The following is a 24,479-nucleotide window of genomic DNA, read 5'->3' as shown; positions in this document are numbered from 1 at the left end:
GAAGAAATGGTCAGAAAATGGTAGGATAAAAATCTAGGTTTATTTTTAAAGTGCATAGTGAACATTAAAAACGTTAAACATACCTTTAGAATGGACTGTGATAGCAAATGTGAATACAAAAGTAATGAGCATGACAAGAAATAGAGTTTGTATACTGTATTTAGAACCAGGAATGGTACTGTAGTTCCTGATTTGAAAAGCAGTAAAATGGTTGTCTTTTAACCATTTAAAATATTATTAAAAAAATAATATGAATAATTTTATGCAGTGTGAGTTTATCTTTTTGGTAAAAAAATCCACTGATAAACATGTTTTCTAATCAATAGAGCAATTTGAATCAGGAGTTGATTTTATTAGTGTGCAACTAGTCAGAGATATAGTAGGAATACGCTAGAGGAGAGCTTTACTTTATGCTTCCAGTAGATGACACTAGCGCACCTTAGAGTATATTTAGTATTCTAAAATTTAACTGCATTGGTAGTGTGTTTTTTAACCACGGTAGCACTTTACATAAACTGTAGGAGGAAACCCACTTCATCTACTGCTGAAGTTCAGCTTCTACCTAATTGCGACAGAGCAGCCATTTGGTGCCAGCAGCCCCACTACACAGCAGATCAGGTGGAGAAGTGAGAAATTACCTTTCCAATATAATTAAGCGGGATAATTAAGTTTATGTGAGACAAATAGTGCACAAGATTCTTTAATATCTTCTGACAGAACAGCATGTCTGAAATAAATTGTGATATATTGTAATTATGTTAAAAAGTCATTGCTAATGTATGACATCATTGGGTTTATTCCTTATATACTTTTATTGTCTAAAGAAACTAACATTCTGGTATTATGACTACATTATTCACTTTCTTTTTAGAACAACAGCTTTAACTATCACTGTTGTGGACTTTTTCGTCCAAAGTAATAGTACTTTTAAGCATTTTAACTTATTATAGAATTCTGTGGCAATGTAATCACACTGTTATCATGTAAATTCTCCTAGCTATATATCCTTCAGAGGCATGAATAACTTATAATGTCTGCTGTCATCTGAAATAGTTCTGCATGCTTTCAAAACTTAATGTAGGACTAACACAAAAATAAAACCAAATGGTTAACAACACTGTTACAAAATTACAGATTCAAAGAGATTCCAAAAGCAGCCTAAAAAAAAATTAATAAAAAACTAAATTGATTACTATGTTTAGTAATGTTAATCTGCCAGCAGACAGTCAAAAATGAGTAAAAGTTTTGTATCATATCAGTTATGTCAAAGCATCATTGAATATTGCAAAAATAAGAAAAACCTGAATCAAGTCTTTTCCCCTTATAAGTTATTTAGTCACTTGTATAATTCATAGCAGGTGTTAAGACAACAGCCAGCTAGATATTTAAATATGTTAATATACATTACTAAAAAATATTAAATGCAGTCTTAACATTGTTACGTTACATACTGTATTATATGGAAAAACCAACAAATATTCAATGAAGGCCTGTAGAAAATCAGTACATTTTCCCTATGACTGTTAATAATTTATGCAACAATCAGTCCACATTTCAGACAAATAATTCTTACATAAATTATAAGTGTTTCTTGGTTACAACAAAAATATTTAAGATTCTAAAATTATTTGCTAAATACATTTTTATATAATGTCTCACTCTTTGAGTTTGTACTTCCCACATGCTGTGATATTCCCAATTAACTACTGTACTTGACCTAAAAAAACATTATTTAGATCTGTGGATGTGTGTTCTGCAAGTTCCCTGTCTAAAATTCTAAAAATCAAATAAGATCCCAATACATTGATATGGAATATAATCATTTTTCAGACTGTCTGCCAATAACATGCTGAATTGAGATATTGATCTTTTTATTTTTATAGAAAGATAGCTTTCTTTCTGCAAAATGTTTCTAGGAGTATTTTCACAGCTGCCTGGTACAGTATATATTTTCAAATGGATTAACAAAATATCCAGACATCTCATACACATTGTTCATTTTAACTTAAAAGAGGACGAAGCAGCAGAAAGCTCACAATTCTTTATTTGATGTACTTAATATCAGGCTACAATTTCTTTAAGATCCTTCAGTTAGGTACTGAATTTCAAGCAAAGAATCAACCATTTGACGGTCTCAAAACAACTCATACAGTTACGGTTGTGAGAAAACATTTGTGAACCCTTTGAAATAATCTGTGTTCAATTCAATTCATATAAATAAAATTCTATATTCACTATACTGGGGCATTAGGACCCACATGGACTGCAGGGTGAGCACCCCATGCTGGCCCCACTAACACCTCTTTTAGCAGCAACCTTAGTCTTTCCCAGGAGGTCTCCTATCCAGGTACTGACCAGGCTCATACCTGCTTAGCTTTAGTAGGTTGCCAGCTGTGAGTTGCAGAGTGAAATGGCTGCTGGAGTTTCAAGGAGGTTTGTTGAAATCGGGAAACTGAAAGAAGAGCACAGCCATCATGGTAAGAAAAGTGATGTTTTTTCTCCATGAAGAGTATGAAGTTGAAGAGGTGAGAAACCAGCTCTGATCCTGCTTTTTTTTGGTTAGCAGCCGGGGAATACATACTATACATGTATGTGTATAATGGAGGAGAAGTATATTAGAATATGACCTACTTACAGTATTCTAACATCATAATTCCTAAAATGCATAAATTTGACCTAAAATGTGATCAGATCTTCATCTGTCATAAAAAGAGATAAAAAGAACCCAATAAAATGAATAACACAGAAAGGGATATACTTTTTAATTAATTTATTGATAATAATTATCCAACATTAAATGTCTAAGTCGGAAAAAGTATGTGAACCTGTGTTTTCAGTAACTGGTGTGACCCCCTTGAGCAGCAATGACTTCAACAAAAAGTTTACAGTAACTGTTGATCAGTTCCGCACATCAGCTTGGAGGAATTTTGGCCCATTCCTCCTTACAGAACTGCTTCAACTCAGTGATGTTGGTGGGCTTTCTTGCATGAACTCCCTGCTTCAGGTTCTGCTACAACATTTCTATTGGATTAAGGTCTGAACTTTGTTTCGGCAATTCCAAAAGGTGAAATATCTTCTGCTTCAACCATTCTTTGGTAGACTGACTTGTGTGTTTAGGGTTGTTGTCTTGCTGCAAGATCCACCTTCTGTTGAGCTTCAGTTCACAGATTGATACCCTGACATTCTCCTGTAGACTTTGCTGGTACAATCCAGAATTCATAGTTCTGTCAATGATGGCAGCAATACAGCCCCAAACCATGACACTGCCACCACCGTGTTTCACGGTTGGGATGGGGTGCTTATGTTGGAAAGCAGTTTTTGGTTTTCGCCAAACAAAACATTTCTCATTTAAGCCAAAACGTTTTATTTTCAACTCATCCACAGGACATTCTTCCAGTAGCCTTTTGGCTCATCCAGGTCATCTTTAGCAAACTTTAAATGGCATCAATGTTATTCTTGGAGAGTAGTAGCCTCCTCCTCGCTTTCCTCCCATGCACACTATTCTTGTTCAGTGTTTGCCTGATGGTGGACTCATGAACACTGACATTAGCCAGTGCAAGAGAGGCCTGTAGATCCTTAAACGTTACCCTGGGGTTCTTTGTGATATCACTGAATATTATATGCCTAACTCTTGGAGTGATTTTTGTTAGACGACCACTACTCGGGAGAGTAGCAGTGGTGCTGAATTTTCTCCATTTGAACACTATCTACCTGACAGTGGATTGGTGAAACCCAAAGTCTTTAGAAATCATTTTGTAACCTTTTCCAGCCTGATGAGAATCAACAAATCTTTTTCTGAGGTCCTGGGAAATATCCTTTGATCAAGGCATGGCATGTATTCACAAACCTGTGTGGTGAAGACCAGACTTTGGTAGTGAAGACTCAGGTTTATGTTTTTTAAATAGGGCAGGGCCACCCAAACTCACACCTGATTGTCATCCCATTGACTGACACTCCTGACTCTAATTATCCCCTTAACTGAATTGATAATCCTATACTGTAGGTTCACATACTTTTTTCCGAGAAAGATATTTAAAGCTGGATCAAACAATGAATGAAAAAGTATATCCTTTTGTGTGTTATTTGTTTTATTGGGTTCTCTTTATCAATTTCTATTACTTACAGTAGATGAAGATCTTATCACATTTTAGGTAAAATTTATGCAGAAATTCAGAAAATTCCATATCCATCCATCCATCCATTTTCTAAGAAGTTTATCCAGCTGGAGCCTGAGCCTAACCTGGAAAGTAACAGGAACAAGGCAGGATTCACACTAGATGGAAGTCCATCACAGGGCACACACAGACACACATACTCAAACCTACGGCCAACTTCCCCAGAAACCAATTAACCTACCAGTATGTTTTTCAACTGTGGGAGGAAACCAGAGCATCCAGAGGAAATCACACAAACACAGGAAGGAACGCAACACGGATAGCTCCCCAGGTCCAAAATTGAACTCAAAGCCTCAGAACTGATAGGCAGCAACACTAACCACTGGACCACCATGCTACCCTACAGATGCAGCCATTCAAAGTGAGTGGTACAGACACATACCAGAGGTAATTGACTACTGCGTCGCGCATCGTGACGCAAGATGACGTGGGGTACCGCGGTACGTGATTGGTTGACCAACAGGGGCACTCGTGGTCCGTTGGTCTGTCATAGAAAGACTTACAGTAAATGTCTTTACTGTGCCCGTTGTAGATATTGAATTTTACCACTGAAGGGAAATCTTAGTAGTTGAGCATAAAACGAATAGGAGCATACTGCAACGCGTGTGAAGGCCATAAACTATATTAATTTTGGAACATAAACATAAAGTATATGGCTGGTCTTGGTACTTTAAAGAAAAAATACACACCAGTATTCCATTTCTCCCTAAACATTTTAAGCATCGAAGTCTTTAACTAAAGAGATACCGTAGTCAACAAGCATACTTTTAGAATTTGATTAAAAGGGAATATTATATGGAATCGCGTATCTAACGAAATTAATAACGATATAATTATATTCATGTACCACAACACAAGAATAGTACACGCTGTACTTTGTCTGTCGATAATGTTTCTGTAGTGCTTTTTCAGCACTCTGCATGTGACATTGCGGGTGGTGCTATGTGTTGGGTTCCTGAATCCCATGTCACACAGTCTGTGATCAAATCCCACTAAAACTATGACTCTTTCTTTAACAAACATTTCTTTGAAAAAATGAAACGTTTCCCTTGGTCAGAGATATAAATATATAATATATAAATAAATTAAATTTAACTAATGTGAAATAGCATGTGAAAAAGTGGTAGTTTTAAGCTTTTCTGCTAATATAATATGGAATCGCATATCTAAAGAATTTAATAACGATATGATTATATCCGTGTACTGCAACAGGGCTGTGTAGGGCTGTTTCGCCTCTCTCTTCATGCGACTGTACCAGGAAGAGGATTTCTTTCTATTCGAAACGTGTATTTTAAAAGTTTAAGAAGTAAAAACCTTACAGCGTACACAGATTTCTAAACTGATCAGGATCGTTATCTTTGTCTTATGCATAATAATGTTCACCGCTCTGTCCAGCAAATTAATAATAAACTTTATTTTATATAGCGTTTTAAACGAATAAGTAATTAGATTGCTCATAAACCTAATCACTTGCTTTTTCTTTTTATTTAGGCTCAGATTTCAACTATAGATCGTATTATTAATAACCATAATAACAACCAACCAACAAAAACAACCATATAAACATAATACCAACCAAAAACATAGATAACGACCACAATACAAAATCAAATATATCAAACCATTATACTCTTGCAAATTCCTCCAATTATCATAATCCCACCCCTTATACAAAACCAAACCCTCCTCCCATCCCAGTTTATCCTCTTTATCATAAACTAAATCCACCTCAATTTTCAACATAAAGCATTACACAAAATCAATACCTCAACACTCCATACTCAACAACGATAATTCACAAACAGCCAGAACATGTAACTCCACATTCCCAAACCGCCCCTTATGCAAAACCAACATCCCTCCCCTGTTCTCTCTCTCCCCTGGCGTTTGTAATCGTTTTTATTTTCAAATAAATTTTAGCAAAGTCATGTATTTTAAAAATCTTAAGATTTTTATATTTATGTCTTTATTTAGTGGTTTCATTAGTGACAAAGGCTAGTGACCTTTGTTTCATTAGTGACAAAGGCTAAAAGGGCTTTTATGTAAACCATGTTTGCTATTAATTCATTCAGGGCTAAAGTATGTTCATTGTCTTCAAATGAAAGAAAGGTTCCTTTCGCCGTGGTCGGGTTGAAATTAGAAGCTTGCCACGCCCGGACTGTTACACCAACGTATTAGCATGTTAAAGCGATTTCATTGAGGAGCCTCGCCTTTCTTAACTAGTACTGTACTTACTGGGTTTTTGAGGCGGGGGAGGGAGGTGTCTTTCGTTGGAAATCTCGCCTGCTTCTACTTTACGAGTACAACCCCCTCTCTGCCGGAGTGCTGGCTATGACGAATTAAACCGGTTTCACAGGTATTTTCAAAGTAGGAAGTACAGTGTTAACTGGTAGCTAGGCTCCTCAATGAAATCGCTTTAACATGCTAATGCGTTGGTGTAACAGTCCAGGAGTGGCAAGCTTCCAATGTCAACTGGACTCGATTGGAAGACAATGAACTTATTTTAGCCCTAAATGAATTAATAGCAAACATGGTTTACATAAAATACATTTTTCCAAGAAAGTTTATAATAATACAATCTATAGTTGAAATCTGAGCCTAAATATAAAGGAAAAGCATTTTCAGAGAGCAATCACACTGTGTTTATGTAGAAAAAGCGATTAGGTTTATGAGCAATCTAATTACCTATTCGCTTAAAACGCTATATAAAATAAAGTTTATTTAGAGATGAATGATCAGTCCCGCAGTTTAAATAATTTTCGTAGGAGGGCTTGGACAGATTCCAAGTGCATTTTTGAAATTTACGTTGCATTGTCCAATGTGCTGTTGTAATACAGTTTAAAATACAGTTAGTCTAAACTTTATTAGCTTTATTTATGGGTTGCAATTTAGAAAAAGTCAAAAACCGCACTCAAAATGCAATTTAGAGCTTTCTGGCAAGAGGAGACACCCAAATTATAATGTAACATGCCACTGTTTGTGCATGAACAAAGTTATACTGCAATTTTCCTTAGGTACGCGATTAAAAAAAATAATTTTTTTGAATCCCCGGCGGAACACACTCCATAAGAATCAGCGCTTTTATACAGTATATCGCCTTTAAACACATATATTTAAACACGCATTTACGATTTAAATCAAAACGCGATTCAAATCAATATAAATGTTTATTTTGTAACGCACAGGTGACTATTCATTGTTATTAAAAAGACTTAAATTCGATCATGTTGTGATATTTAGAAATATAAATTTGTTTGGTGTGAGTGAGGTTTTATTTAATCTCTGACCAAGGGAAACGTTTCATTTTTTCAAAGAAATGTTTGTTAAAAAATAAAGTCATAGTTCCATGGGATTCAATCACAGACCATGTGACATGGGAGTCAGGAAACTAACACACAGCGCCACCAGATTTGATAACACTATAAAAACGCTATAAAATAATGTGACTAGGCACAGAACAAGTTTACAGCACAGTACAATAATAAATGCTGACCATGACTTAAGAAGCATAAATTACCTTACACTCAATTTAAACACAAGCTGTCTTTAGCCCTCTAAGCTGGTTCATACAGAAATGTAGAGATCCAGGCTCAGAACGCACAGCTTCATTAGCGAATACATATGCAGGACAACTAGAGACGACGTTTTACATAGGATGGATTTTGAGAAACATCCCATCAGTGACATCACTGAAGTCAACTCCTAGGTACTGTAACTGTCGTGTGAATAGTTTCACAAGAATCAGACAAAGGTTTAAGCATCGCTTGTTCTAGATAAAACTGCAAAAAAAACCCAACAACCCATAATGTACTTCTTTGCGGCTCTGTTTGCCCAAATCATATATTCACAACGTGAAATTTAAAAAATAATATTACGTAACCAAAATCCGCAATATAGAAACAGAACCTGTGTAATTGTTGATAGATGTTGTACTCGTAACATTTTTACAAGACGAACTACAACATTTAAAAAATGACTTGTATGTACTTGATATCTCTAATCAATCCACGGCGACATTGTTAAAGCAGAGTCCCAGCACAAAACGAAACTAAAACGCCCTGGGCATACCGTTTCACGCTTCTTATTAGTTGCTCAAAAGTAATTTGACCGTATGAAATGCATAATATAAACCTAAAAACATATACGTGAGTAGTATTTACGTAGTATCGGTGTTAAGACATACCTCTCAAATACTGTAAATCAAGTTAAAAATATCTCAAGACCGATTCTTGTCATAATGAAACCATGTTTCGTGTATGTTTTCTTTAAAGTACCGAGATCAGCCATATACTGTATGTTTATGTTCCAAAATTAATATCGTTTATGGCCTTCACACGTGTTGCAGTATGCTCCTATTCTTTTTATGTTCAGCTACTAAGATTTCCCTTCAGTGGTAAAATTCCATATGAATATTCAATACTTAAACGGGCACAGTTAAGACATTAAATATACATATACATACTGTATACAGTACAGTTTGCATATGGTAATATGTTTATGTTCCTAAATCAATCTCTTTTATGAGCATGTGAAAGGCATGGTGAATCGATTCTCAAAAATTACTGTACTTTGCATGATTGGAAAAAAATGCGTGATTGCGAAATGCTGTGGTGTTACTTTTACAAAGACGGTCAATGAAAAAAGGAATGTGGACCAGGGCAATACTTTGAGGTTACACTTACACCTTGTCCAAGGTCATTCATTATTAAAACTATTAGTAATATCTTCGTTAAAGACTTTGATGGCGACAGCTCAAACATGAGAGGTTGAGCTTTATTAGCTCCACCTTGCGGAAATTCCGGATACTATTATTTTGCTAGCGGTATTTACCGGTAACTCGCGGTATTTACCGGTAACTCGCAGTAGACTGCGTACAGCGTACCGGAAAATAATGCGGTATCGCCCGCGCATTTTGAATGGCTGCATCTGTATGTCAATACTCTTCAACATTAAATTAGAATGAACATTCTCTCAGAATTTCATCGAAAGAAGCACAAACAAGCAGGACTTGCCTGTCAGGAGGCCTTAAGATACTGTAGCAAAGGCATTGTTCATTCACTAAGTGCTGAAACCTAGATGTTGTTGCTTAATTGCTGGTATCAAATAAATCAGTTTTGATACAATACATTATAAAAAGACCATATCCAGTATATTCATTTCTACAATGCTGGGTTTAATAGCAACTTTATTAGCAAAATGTTTTAAAGATGTTCATTTAATTACTAAATAGCCCAAAGCCCCACAGAAGACACCTATTTTCAGATATTACAAGTTATGCCACTAACTGGATCTTCAGACCAGTCCAAATAATGCATACAAGGTTTGTTTTTTAATATTTTTTTTAAAGTCACTTGTTTTCATTGACGCTGTTAGATGGAATAAAGTTATAAAACCCTAATCATTAAGTAAATAAATCTCTATACTAACATGCTCAACTTCCAATCTGCTTGTTATTTAAGTCATGCTAATTACCAAGAACATTTATGAAGCTGATTGCAGCAAGTAGGCTGGAAGGGATGCAAGTTAAACTAGCCCAGCTTTAAAGGGTCACCTCAATACCTTCTCCTAATTAATACATTTATTTTTCACACACTGAAATTAAATAATCCTGGAAAATTAGAATGTATAAACATATGTTAATAAACATGAAATTTTACTGTGTCATTGGTTTCCAGTCCTAGCCCTAGAGAGCATCTTCAGTGATTGATAAACAGCAACCTTGATGAATTACCTGCTTCAGTTAAGAACATCTTGGTTAGCATGAAAATCTACTGCAGGGTTCACTAGGAGCACTAGTACTGAATGTCTGTACTGCAGGAGCCCAGCACTTCAGGAAAAGTGTTGCCTATTGTATAACTGATCTTATGGTTTTCTACATCGTGTTAATGTAAGGGTCTCTAACCCTGGTTCTAGGGAGCCTCTGTGCACCAATAAAGATTTAGAACAATTTAACTGAGTTCAGTCAAGCAGGTGATTTATTAAATTAAGTAATTCAGAAATCATCAAGTGTGACCAAAATCTTAGTACTTGGATGGCACAGTGGTTAGCATGGCTGCCTTGTACTGCTAGGGCCCTGGGTTGAGATCTTATGACCTTTCAGCCCTCAAGGATCAGAATTGTCTTAAACACAATACTTGCTTAATTAGCAGATTTCAGGTTTTCCTAAATATTAGAACTAGGTGATGAGTAACATAAGTTCATAATCCTGGTCCTGAAGAAACTGCTAAACTTGTCCAATTGAACCCATCTGAAAATGTAAATACATCCCCCCCCACCCCTCACCAGGGCAAGAAATGTAGAATCTGCCATGCGGCTCCACAGAAAAGTAGAAGACCCCTGTGGAAAGATGCTAACTGTCTATATTAATAATATTTTCCTGAAACTAAAGCTGACTCACTACCAATCAGTTTGAAAGTTCTACAAAACAGCAATCTTGTTTTGATGCTCACTAAACCACAGTGATGGGCTATTAGGTAATTAGGAAAGTAATGCTCCCAGTTGTTACTCATTACTGATTTACTGTATATCAAATATCATTACACCAATTTTATTTTGAAAGAAGAGCAACTATATATATGTATAGTAATGGGAAAGAGAAACATAACATAACCTGGAATGAGAATACTATAGTTATTGCTTATGCACTTTCACAAATTTGTTTTAAGCCCTCTGATCAGCAATACAGGTTGTGCAGTGAGGCATTGCAACTTGCCAATCACATGAAAACTTGTGAGGTGCACTTTTACCCAACGAGGTCCAGGTTGAACAATGCCTGATCAGGTCATTTAAAAGGCTTTAATTCAAAGCTTAGGTCATTGCAAGAAAAAGGCCACAGTTAGTCAGTTTTCTGTGCATTCCATAATGCCTCAAATGTCACCAGAAGCAAGGGAGAGGGCCATTGGCATGCTGCAGGCAGGCATGTCATGTGCCAGCGTTGCCAGACAAGTTGGACAGGCAGACAGAGGCTGCAATGGACTCGTCGCCATTGGCATCAAGTCCTCATGCACATCGGAGGGCCAGAGTGTGGAGGAGGAGGTGTTGTATTTCTTTTTCCATAAATATATATTAATGGGAAAAAATATATTGTGTGCCCTTTTCAGACTGCATTGTATTATTAAATTGTTTTCAATGATGCATCAATTTTGAATGTTGATTAATGACAAAAATCACTTGTTTTTTTCACCCTCAGAAGCAGAAATAATGCAGTATTCAGCCATTGGATGTTAAATATATTTTATGGTGTGAATGCCTGGAAATCATGGGCAGTTATGCTACATTCTCTCAAGCTGTATGCAGTATTAATAAAAAGGTTACATGCCAACATTAGAATTATTCACTCTGACTAAGCCTTTTGTGAATATTTGAAGAAGTGATTTTGTCCTTTTCTGATCAGGCACTGTAATTTGAGCTAAAACCTGTATTATACCTTTAGAATATCGGAAAGGTAATATACAGTATACAGTATACCTGTTCAAAAGGAACACCTGAAGATGCTAGGTGTTAAGATTACCAGCAGAAAATATTAAGTGTGAGTCTTCTTTGTACAATTATTAGTGTTTTCCTCCTTTAACCCTGGAATAAAACATTGCAACCATCCACCAATCATAAATTCCCAAACTAGTCTTTGAAGGTGGCTGATTGTGGCTGTTGTCTTTATTTCAAGTTGTCTTTTTGTTAGAATACAAGAATAGCTGACATATTAATCTATCCATGATCAGAAAGTTGATAATTCCAAATAAAGTGGACATCTAGTTCCTATCCATGAAACACTGATAGACACTACACCCGGCCATTATAGGTCATACACAAGGACAAATTAATTAATTATCCTATCTGGTAGACATTGCAATGGACCTTGAGCACCCAGAGAACATCCGCATGGGCACAAGGGAGCGTGCAAACTCTACACAGAAGGCACCGAAACTGGAATCAAGCCCAGGACCACAAGCTTTGAAACAGCAGCACTTAGCCCCACACAGAACCCAGTAACATGCTTAATTACATGGAGTTCTTTCAAATATACTGGATTGACTTCAGTCTTAAACAGTTCTGTTCTTTGAGAGGGCTTGGATTACGTTAAATACACCAAAATTACAGGAAAAGAATGCAACCAATCCTGCACGGAAACTACTGTGCAAAAACATTGAAAAGAAACCTAAATTTTGTATTTTAGAATTTAATTATATTTAATGTGAGGTTATATGTAATATTACAGAGTAGTTTATGAGTTAACAAAACATTCATAAATGAGTGCACGTTCTGTTTTCCCTTTGTACATGTAGGTACACATTTTTCCTTTCATGTAAAGTCTGGATGGGAAACGGCTTGCATTAATCAATATGAACATGTACTGTATATATTTCATACTGCCATTTGTGGTAAAGTCTCAAGGCATTCTGAATGCTAATTAATTCACTTTCACAATCACCTTCACATAAAATCATTGATTACAAAGAATACAAGATTCCATTTTAGCTAGGTTTTGAACTTAGAATGTTCTGAAATGCCAATCCACTGCTGCACAATTCACTACAGGACAATTCTCTCCAAGGCCTCTCGCGATCTTTGATTTTCAGTATGCATCCTGTGCCTGCAAGCTTTTGAACTTGTTATGAAGAATAGTGATTTTTAATTCTGATGATGACCTACTTTTGCATACACACATTTTGGCGTGTAAACAGCCTTAAACAGTGAAATTGTTTAAAACATCAACACTTGTGATAGAAATATCAGCTTTCGGCATTACCATCTGCATCGGGCCTGCATTGTGTTTTGTGCTGGACAAAGTGTTGCATTGTAATAATAATAAATAAAAAAATAATAATATATAATGTTAAATAGTACTGGAAGATGATAGACTTGATGATAGAGAATGGTTTTAATATTCTTTTTAAAGGTCTCAGTTGAAGCTGCTTGTCTGAGATGATTTGGGAGGCTATTCCACAAGCTAGGAGCATAGCCGGAGAACAAACAACCACCCATAGTTGGTAGTTTGGTTTGGTGGACCTGCAGCAGATTAAATTGACCTGATCTTCAAGACCAGGGTGAAGTCTGAAAGAGAACGTCAGAAGAGCCTTAAAAACCAGGAGCAAGACTCTCTGGTAGAAAGGGAGCCATTAGAACTTTGGGAGAATAGGAGTGATATGGTCTGATATTGGATGCTCATATACAGTGCCTCGCAGAAGTATTCAGCAGTTGTTGTTATTGTTAATGTTGCGATCATGACAATTGTAAGTAGAAATATTTATTAAATACACAATCTACTCCACAGATACAGCAAAAATAAAAAAGAGGTAAATATATAACCTAAAAGAAAATGGAAAAGTGGTGATAAATGAAAACTCAAACTCTTGGCAAATGTAAAATAATTTAAGTGCATTACATTACCATAAAAAAGCCACAAAATCACAAAATTAGTTGAGTGACCTCTGTGTGCAGAAATAATGGTCCACATGATTTCATAACAAATACACCTATCTCTTTAAGGAGGTGGCACAGTAAAACAGTGGCTAGTCTTGTGGTCTCGCAAAGATTGTGCCTTGGTTTCAATGCCAGACCTAGGACCTATCTGTGTGGATTTCGGGTCTTCTCCCAGTATTCACTTGAGTTTCCTCCCACTGTCCAAAAACATAGTGGTAGGTTAATTGCCTTCTGGGAAAAGTGTCCCTAGGTGTGAGGGCGTGCATGTATGTATCTGCCCTGCAGTATCCTGCCATGTGTTGGTTACATGCCTGAACAGGTCTGGCTCCCCTGCTACCCTGAACTGGAAGAAGTTGTTAAAAGTTGGATGGAATATATCTCTGTAATGTCCAGCAGTCAAGTACTGAAATTTTAAGCAAAGATTCAAGCATGAACAGCAAGGAGCTTTCAAAACAACTCAGAGATAATGTTACAGAAAACCACAGATACTGTAAATGTAAAAAATGTACAGTATATGCATCGTTTTGTAATTTCATCAACTGGCACACCATTGGAAGTGCCTGAGTACTTTGGGAAGGCAATGTATATGAGGATTTCAGACTCTAGTGTTCATTTTATCTCTTTTGAGCTGCAGAAGAATATGAGAACCAGTCTACACACAGTATTTAATGTAAAAAGTGTAGTTGTTCACAGCAATGTAAGAAAAGCCCTGTACTCATTCAAATAAGGAAAAATCAGCTGTACTTCTGTGAAAAAGACCAGTAACCTCCATGCTTACCACTTCCAGAATATCAATTCTGTTAACAGGTATCAAAGATTTATCATGCACACTCCCTTGTGGTACTTTTTCGAAAATTATCTTTATTTTTCTTGGTGCAAATATCTTGAAAATGCAAATCAGTTTTCTCTGACAGTTAAAATGTATATTTCTATATATTTCAAAAATACAAAATCGGTGAAAAATCTTCCAATCACATTATTTAATTTGTTTTTAATTTGTAATTTATTTCAAAAGAACTGAAGAAAAAAACAAAAATTAGATTGCGAATGACATTATGTGCTTTTTAAAATTCTGTGAATCGGAACTGTGTTTGCTTTGTTCTTTACTACTCAGTAGTTTTAAAAACAAATCTTAGTTGTTATAGGCTAATAGGTGCAAGTAAACCAAAAGTAAGTGACATCTCTATTAAATGCTCAGACGCACGTACTAACTAAAGAAACTATTAATTTATAACTCCAGGCAGAAAACAATGTCTGCTCCACTTTCCCTTTGATGCCATAAAAAACAATTTTCATTTTCCACTACAGGTACCAGTGATAACTGTTTCTGTGATGCAGAAGAGATGACCCTGCAGTTACAAACAATTGCTTCTACTGCACCAAAAGTTAAGGATTTAAGAGATTTTACAGTGTAACATTTAAATGTTCAACACCACCATATTTCAAGTACTATTCCAGTATAATGCTACTCCATCAAACAATCACTTACTGGGGTAGGACATTTCTAATGTACAGTACACCATGATTGAAAGAAAAAACAAAATGAAAATCAAACGTTCTTCATTATTATTCAACTTAATAGTGGAAGTGTAAACCCATCTGCTTCCTCCTCTTGTTTAACATCTTGGCCAGGAAGTACAATGCAAAACCACAAGGTTCTTCAGCTAGAAGAATCATAATATTTTCCAATGCTTTAGTTCCTGTCACTCATTTTGTTTTATGCAATGCTCATTTGCTTCCCCTATTATGTTCTTTGCAAAATAGTTTTACAAAGTCATTTTAGAAGCCAGTACCAATTACTGTGAGAAAAATAACTAAGCAGGACTAATGAAAGGATGCTTTTCACATGATGTGATAGAATCCTCTAATACAATATCAAACCATAAGTTACAGGGACAGGCAGATGGTGTTCACAATTCCCTTAATTGAAAATTAAGTTTAATGTACAGCACCTTTGGTGAAGTAGAATGCTTAAAACAAAAGTGGATTTCTGGCAGTGAACTATGATGAACAAATCTCAGTTTATTAAAAAAAATATCAAAGTGATAAAAATACCATAAAAATTGTCAAGCAATCTCGCAAGAAACTAGCCAGAATCAAATACTGCATTGCTGATTGTCACAGTTACTGTCAACCCCTCACCAAGCACACCTGCTTGTAACTGATGTGTCATAATCCCCCTACACCACACTCCGTCTGCTAGGCTCCCTGTTGTAGCTAGGGGAGTCTGAACAGCGGTGAGTAAAATCAATGAAAAGTCCTTCTGGATCCGAGTCCATGGACTCCAAAATCTGGTCCACTATTGTTTCCGGGCTAGAAGAGCAGGCTGGTATGGATGAGGAGTCTTTGACGAGCTCAGTAGGAGAAGCCTGCTCATCACTGAGGTCTTGGCCCTCTAAATCTTCCGGTTGTGGGTCAGGGGAAGGTGAGGCATCACCTGTCAAGATCAGGTCCTGCTCCCCTGAAAAGCCGGCCATGGTCATAGACACTTTGGAATCCACATCCATGATTGTGGTGAGGTTGGAGTAGCCTTGGTCTTCAAGGCAGGAAGTCATTTCTGAGACAGAGTGGCGCCGAATGCTCGCTCCATTGGCAGAGCCCATCTCTGTCTCATACTCAGCCACGGGGGTCAGCATTGGATTGTTGTAACTCTTTGAGCGCACCACTGGGTTTTTTCCTATACCCTCCCCTGGTTTGGGACAGCGCCGCAGCAATCTCTTTTCTGGAGGGACAAAGGGAGTCTCTGTCAGGGACGAACTCATGACAGTTCATTCTCATTTTAACTGAGTTTCCTCCTGCATGCTCACTTCTCACAATCATGTAAGACTTGTTTCACTGACATCTATAATGCTTTTTTTCCATTTTGTTTTTAAGTGTAATTCAACATACTTTCAATCTCTGCCACAGTGACCCATTTATGAATTAAACAGTTCATTTATTATTTAATAATTTAGAATTAGAAGAAGCAATTATGGAGCTGATTACATCAAAGCCCTATAATGGAGAGGACTGAAGGGACTACAGATTGAATATCCACACACTAATACTGTACATATGTTTGAACATTTCTCCATGCACATTTTGGACCCTGAAAGATCTGCCAATGTTCCTGTTTTGCAACTGTTCCTGTTTTGTGGCTAACACAAAAACCAGAAAGCTTTTGGTACAAATGGTAACTGTCATTAGGATGTCTTTGTTACACAATAAGGGGACTATGTAAATAAGTGATGGATATTCAAAACATTCTATATCGTTACTTACATATTTTATTTATGGACTCCATTTACCTAGGATACAACATTGAAGCTGATAACTTTAATTTATAAACTGGGTAATGATGAGAATCTGGTTAACATCAAAGACATTTCTTTTTCTAGTTTTGCAATTTTCATATTTCCAAACTATGTACTGCTTGCAGATATCTAATTTTGAATTTTACATTTTGTGACTTTAAAAAATATTTCAGCCGTAAGGCATCCTCAAACAATAAAAAGAAACTTCAAACAACAAATGCACAGCACATCTTATTTTTCCAGTCATTGATTACAATAAATGCAACATTTTGGTTTTGAATGGAATCTCACCCATAACACATGAGCACTGCGTCACCATTCCATCACCAGAGAATAGTCCATGTGTCCCTAAGTAAGGAGAGACAACCTTCTGGATCAGGGACTCCAGTTTCAAATAATCATCACTCACTCCTTTAGATTCATGAACCCCCTGTAACACACAAGAGAGAGTTACTGTATTAAAGAATGAAGATAACCAAGTGTAAAAATTAATACTATATTAAAAAAAATTCTAGAATAAGATACAGTAATGAACAGGTGATTGTGATTATCTTAGTAAAACTTAAAAGTATTGATAAAACAGTTAAATCTACCTACAGTAGAACTTATGTAAACGTGTCTACAGTAAAAGTAGTTGTGAGAATTATATATTCTAAAATAAGCATATATTTTATTTAATCAAATTAATTGTAAGGAACAAACAGTGGTGCTGCTGCTTGATAAATCACTGAAGGGGAAAGAGGAGGGAGTCAACAATCCAGGTGAGGGGGTTATCTGAGTCTGCAAAAGATCTCAGAAATGTAAAAACAGCAAAGAAAAAACTAAATAGCCAATCTTTTCAATCTCAGCAAATGCTCAGTGGGACAAGCAGCAATAAGACAGAAATTGTATCAACCTCCTACTGTATATCAGCCCAGCCTCAAATGTAATAGGAAACAGTGTCTTACAGGATACCTTTGATACACAATATCAGTAAAAGTTCAGTGGCATGGCACTACCCTTCCATTAAAATCATTCCTATAAGATATTCAGCTTTGATTCACCTTCACATTTCTACACCAACTACCAAACTCCTTTTGTCTAGAAAATTCCATATGGATCTGCTTAACTTCCGGTACAGATTTCTTAAACTTCTGTTATAACTGTGGGCATTACCATATCATAATTTAAAGACTGCTCATTGTGAAGAGCACAGAATAACTTCCGGAGCCTTAGTACAAAGTACTATTGTGTGGAAAAGCAGCTGAAATGCCTTTGGCCAGCTCAAATTCTTTAGTAACCTTTTAAAGCTGAATTAAAGTTTCAACTCCCTGTCCTTTAAATGGAGGCACTAATCTTATATATTTTGCTAACCTGAAATGTGGAATAATGCTTTGGGACACATTTCTTACTCATATTTTGAAATAACAAATTTTACACTTCCTCTTTCAAAGTGACCTTGAAGGTAATTTAATCACATTACTTTATATCAGTACATTATACCTACTACAATGTGACCTCACATCATTACACTACACATATTATAATGTGATGGGATACACATTACATGTCTGATGTCAAAGATAAAAGATAAACAGGGGTCTCAGACCTGATGGGGCCTCCCAGTTTGAACAGAAAATTCTTCAGGCCTCTTTTCGCTGTTAAAATCCCTCCTTAATTACCATCGATTGATGTGGTTTAAGATGCATAGTGACATGCAAGTGTGATTTGAGGTAGAAATCACAAGTACTTTCCCCTTTCTTGGAAATTATTTTTAATGATGTGGTTGGTATATACATCAATGAAAAATAGTAAATATCAAAGTCCGACATTGCTGATGGAAATGAATATTGGATGTGATTACTTAGTACACGCAGTTGTAACGAAATCGTTCTTTCAAGACCCTATGCAGACGACACGATCTGGGGTAGAGTGAGGAAAACATGGGGAAAAAGCATGCAGGAGTCGGGAATGAAAACGTGTTTGGGGAAGGTGTGGCCGAGGCAAACAATCCAGAAACAAGTCCAAGGGGGAATCCAAGAGAAGGCGAAAATCCAAAACCAGGCGGTCCATCCAAGACGAACAGAATAAAAACGGGAGCCGCATTGGAACCGGCAGGAACAGGAACTTAAAAGCTTGATGGGGCCAGGCGCTTCCAGGTCCCGGTCTTGCCTGGTACGGAAACCAATGCAGACCCCTTTACAAAGTGAGCGCCCGGCTTTTATAGGACGGGGGGCAAGAACCAGGGGCAGGTGCAGGGAATGAGTACTGAACAAGGAAGGGCTGGAGCGTTCTTAAGAGGTGGGGTTTACGAACGTGACAGCAGTGCCTAAATAAAGTATTTGCCCCCTTACTGATTTCCTCTATTATTACAAATTTGTGACACTGAATGTTTTCAGGTCTTCAACCAAAATCTATTTTTCTGAAAAAATCTTATTTTTTGCTTATTTCATTTATTTAATGAACATAGTTTTCCAATGCCAACTGGCACTGTGTGAAAAAGTAATTTCCCAATTAAATCAACCCAAATAAAGGAATAATCAGCTGATTGAACACAGCCAGGCTTGATTACAGCCAGCCCTGCTCAATATAACCTCACTTATTTTTACCCTTACCATCAGAGTCAAGTTGCTAGCAAACAGATTCAACAAGCACATTATGCCATGATCAAAATAAATTCCTGAAGTGATCAGAAAAAAAGTTGTTGATATCTATCAGTCTGGAAGGGTTACAAAGCAATTTCTAAGGTTCTGGGACTCCACCGAACCAGAGTGAGAGACATAATCTCCAAATGGAGAACACTTGAAACAGTAGTGAATCTTCCCAGGAGTGGTCGGCCTGCCAAAATTTCTCCAAGCATAAATCCTCCAGGAAGTCACAAAGGATCCTAAAAAAACACCCAAAGAACTGCAGACTTCTCTTGCCTCAGCTAAAGTCAGTGTTCATGACTCCACAATCAGAAAGAGACTGGGCAAAAATGGGCTTCATGGGAAAGTCGCAAGGCGTAAACTCCTACTTACCAAGAAGAACATAAATGCTTGTCTCTCATTTGCCAAGTAGTATCTGGATAGTCTATGAAACTTTTTGGATGACATGGGTCCCATTATCTCTGGCATAAAGCAAACACAGCATTCCACAGTATGAACATGGTGGTGGTAGTGTGATGCTGTGGTGATGCTTTGTTGCCCCAGGACCTGGATGACTGGCCATAATTAAAGGAACCATGAATTCTGCTCTGTATCAGAAAATTCTTAAGGAGAATGTCTAGTCTGCCTGTGAACTGAAGCTGAAGAGTAGTTGGGTCATGAAGAAAGACAATGATCCAAAACACAAAAGCAAGTCCACATCAGAATGGTTGAAAAGAAGCTAAATTAAAGTTCTGGAGTGGCCTAGTCAAAGTCCAGACCTAAACTCAATAGAGATGCTGTAGCAGGACCTGAAATAAGCAATTCACGCTTGAAAACCTACCAATGTTTCTGAATTAAAGCAATGAACAACTCACCTGTTAATGAACTTGTTATAGTTTCCTAGAAATCATAAGCTTTCTGCTTTACCATCTGGATCAAGCCCTACATAACATGGATTACATGTCCACTACATTTTGTTGTTTTGCTTTGTGTCATTATAAAGGCTTCACATTTTACATGGGATGGTTCTATGCTTTAATACAGTGCTTTGCAAAAGTATTCAGACCCTTTCACAGTTCTCACATTTTGTTACTCCAAATCATGCTGTCATAAAAATTTGAAGTAGAAATTAATATAAGTTATACTGTACGCACAACCTACTCCACACATTTAAATAAAAAAAGATAAGATAATAGAAAAAATGGAAAAGTTGTGATGAATGTATGCAAACCCCTTGCTATGGCGAACCGAACCTAAATTAATTTAGTTGCAAATATTACAAGCCACAAACTTAGTTAAGTGACTTCTATATGTGATTAGTATTGTTGCCTTACAGCTCTGGGACCCTAGGTTCAATTCTGGATCTGGGTTGCTATCTGCATGAAGTTTATACTGTATATTCTCCCAATGTTTGCTTGGGTTTCCTTTGTGTGCTCCGGCTTCCTCCCACAGTCTAAAAACATACTGTCAGGTTAATTGGCTTCTCGGAAAATCTGGTTTTAGATGTGTGTGTGTTTGTCTGTGTGTCTGCCCTGTGATGGACTGGCATCCAGTCTAAGGTGAACCCTGCCTTGTGCTTTAACATGCAGGACTGATATTTTTTTCTTTTTGAAGTTTCTGGTTGAAAACCTGATTTAATGAATGACTATATCAAAGTCACGTTCAGCTGCTTGACAATAATCAGAATGGATGAAACTGCAAGATTGTCTGAATGCAACCCTGTTGGGTACCTGAGAATCACTTTGAAAATGTGAGTCTCACAAGAGCTTACATTGAAAGATATAATAATAATAATAATAATAATCGCTTACACTTATATAGCGCTTTTCTGGACACTCCACTCAAAGTGCTTTACAGGTAACAGGGTCTCCCCTCCACCACCGCCAATGTGCAGCATCCACCTGGATGATGCGACGGCAGCCATAGTGCGCCAGAACGCTCACCACACATCAGCTATTAGTGGGGAGGAGAGGAGAGTAATGTAGCCAATTCATAGATGGGGATTATTAGGAGGCCATGATTGGTTAGGGCCAATGGGAAATTTGGCCAGGACACCCCTACTCTTTTCGAGAAATGCCCTGGGATTGACCACAGAGAGTCAGGACCTCGGTTTTACATCTCATCCGAAGGACGGCACCTGTTTACAGTATAGTGTCCCCATCACTATACTGAGGCATTAGGACCCACGTGGACCACAGGGTGAGCGCCCCCTGCTGGCCCCACTAACACCTTTCCAGCAGCAACCTTAGTTTTTCTCAGGAGGTCTCCCATCCAGGTACTGACCAGGCTCACACCTGCTTAGCTTCAGTGGGTTGCCAGTTTGATAATGTCTTACTGCTCTCAGGTTGGTGCTGCAGCTTGGGGTTTACCCATATTTCTGGTTTGTTAGAATGTTATGTTGGTCCTTGGTTGTCTATTTAAGAAGGCCTGCTACTATGCTGTTATGTGTGATGCCCTTGCTTTGCTGTTCTATCCTATTTTTATGTTCAATGACAAATAACTTACATGTAGTGTTTTTGGACATGCCAGGTACATTTTTTATATACTTGTGATGTGTAATAAAAGGCCTAATTATTAGAAGAATGGATTGCTTGGAAGAAATGTATTTTCAATTATAAAATATAATATTTCACTTTGTCCTGGTTCTGATTTACAGAATTGTTTAGAATTAAAAGCAATTTAAATTGATACCTTTTTGTTAAAATTGATTTACGTACAAAGGCTATAGCTTAGAAAGTGTTTTAAGTCAGATTTGTTTAGTGAACTTCCTCATGGCTCTAGATCAAGATACATTTGCTCTGGAACAATCTAGTAATGTTTAACAAAGCATCTGTGTTAATATCAAATTTATCCTTCTTAGTTCTGCAAAGTATCACCAGGTGAGCCGATGTACCTCTGTATGGGGGGAGTAGGTAGTAAATATTAATTATTATTTCAATGTGTCGTGACTCCATTCTTTAAAGCAACAAATCAACAAAACTTTACGAGGATCTGAGTACCTTAGCAAAACAGTGTAGATAGATCAAAGCACTGGAAATTTTAAAAGAAACATGCTTCACACCTAAAATTGGGACATAAATTCACATTTCAGCAGGATAATAACCTAAAACACAAGGTCAAAGGTACCTAGGAGAGCCCAGTCAAAGTCCGAACTTGAATGCTGTTTAGAATATATGAAAATATATGTTAACTACTGTCAATAAGCGACCCCTAAGCAACTTGAGCATGAGCAAATTTTCCAGGCAAAATTGGCATTAATTGTACCAAAACCATGTGCTGATGTAATTGCTACCAAAAGTATCTTCACCAAATACTAAGTTCATTGGTCAGAATATTTTCTGTATACAGTGAGCATATTTAACTCTTTTCTCTTTACTTTTGCTGACATTTACAGTAACTTATCTCACCCTCATAAGTCTTTAGTGTGATTCTTCAGGTATTGAATAAAATATTGTTACAGTTTTAGGTGACTGAGAAGTGTCTCTTGGATTTAAGATAAAGTTTGTGACACTTGGCAGAGTTATCAAGTTCAAGTTCATGTTTATTTGTACAGTGGGACAAAATATCGTTCCTCCTGGTCCACGGTACAAATAAAGACAGAACAGACAGGACACTGACATAGACATTGTAGACAGGATGCACATACTGTAGTGCAAAGTGCAGATAGTGCAAATTACAAGGCAAATACATAATTCAATATATACAATACACTGGGGGGATTTAAACCCTGTGTCTGAAATTGGAGTGGGTGCAAGTAGATTCCACGGTGTTGAGGAGCCCGACAGCCCGCAGAAAGATGCTGTTACAGATCCCATACACTGCTATATCTTTTTCCAGATGGTAGGAGGGATCATTTACTATACTGGAGGCCCTGTGTAAGCAGCGTTATGAATAATTATTTCACATATTGACTAAACTGATTGGGTTAAATGCTAATTTTCACCATTTTCATAACCCCCATTTATAACAGTTAAAAATGTGTGTTTATTTTTTAATTTCACATTATGGGACACCTTTGGAAGGGTCTGAATACTTTTGCAAGGAACTGTATTTACCCATCAGTCTAGTCCCTGCTGATGAGTTGAAATATAATACAATGCTGCCTCAACCATGCCTGACACTAGTTGACTGATACACTCTGTTGGATTTAAATCAGATGTAATGCTTTGCATTTAGACCATAACGGTTCAAATTTATATATGACCACAAAACCTTTTGTGATATGTTGGCAGCACTAAGGGGGTTTGTTGCAAATCCCTTACAGAATTTGAGATTGTTTTGCTCAGTTCCATTGTTCACAAGGTCTTAATTATCATCTCTACACTGATGATACTCAAATCTTTGCCCATAATAAATCTGACACTGCTGTGGTTGTCTCTGTCTAATCTCTGACATAAAGACATGGATGCCTTAAATTTCCTTTATTTAAACCATGACAAGACTACTTTTTGAAAGCTAATTCAGTAGCCCTATCTGTGCATGGTACTGTACTTAAATTTCAAATTGAAGAACTTGAGGATGATATTTGATCCAGGCTTGGTGTTTGACGCAAATGTGCAACATATTGTAAAAACATAATTCTTCCACCTCAGACCATGTCCTATGTTGTTGCTAACTGTTGCTGAAAAGCTGGTCAACATTTTGTCTATTCTTAAATTGACTGTAACGCCCTACTCACTGGGGTATCTACTGTAAATCCACACTAAACAAAGATGAGTATGTCCAGAATTCGGCAGCCAGAATCCTGTCCAGGTCATGTGCAAGTGATCACATTACTCCAGTCCTGGAGCCCTTGCACTTGCTACCTATAGGTTTCTTTTCAAATTCAAAATTTTCACGTTCACTTATAAGACTCTACATGGCTCAGCACCTCCATAGCTGTCTGACTTACTATTGTCCTAACTGACAACCTTCATCTAATTCTGGTCTTCTGTCTGTCCCTGAAACCTGTCCACATACTATGGGAGACATAGTATTCTTCTCCT

The 24,479-nt window shown here is 37.0% G+C and overlaps 1 protein-coding gene across 2 annotated transcripts in view; it reads right to left on the bottom strand.

Annotated features, from left to right (window-relative positions):
• Positions 1-12,362: 12,362 nt before the first annotated feature.
• The window catches only part of LOC102695273 (proline-rich protein 5), an 85,052-nt gene continuing 72,935 nt past the window's right edge, over positions 12,363-24,479 (bottom strand). For both annotated transcript variants that reach the window (XM_015353268.2, XM_006633763.3), the window contains 2 exons: positions 17,180-17,318; positions 12,363-16,317 (listed from right to left, as the gene is read on the bottom strand). In XM_015353268.2, the coding sequence (XP_015208754.1) occupies positions 15,776-16,317; positions 17,180-17,318 (681 nt within the window). In that variant the 3' untranslated portion in view covers positions 12,363-15,775. The remainder of the gene's footprint in view (positions 16,318-17,179; positions 17,319-24,479) is intronic.

Source organism: Lepisosteus oculatus, chromosome 7 (genome assembly GCF_040954835.1).
Source record: "Lepisosteus oculatus isolate fLepOcu1 chromosome 7, fLepOcu1.hap2, whole genome shotgun sequence".
NCBI classification, from domain to species: domain Eukaryota; kingdom Metazoa; phylum Chordata; class Actinopteri; order Semionotiformes; family Lepisosteidae; genus Lepisosteus; species Lepisosteus oculatus.
The sequence above is the reverse complement of the archived record's forward strand: the minus strand, read 5'-3'. Positions and strand labels throughout refer to the sequence as shown.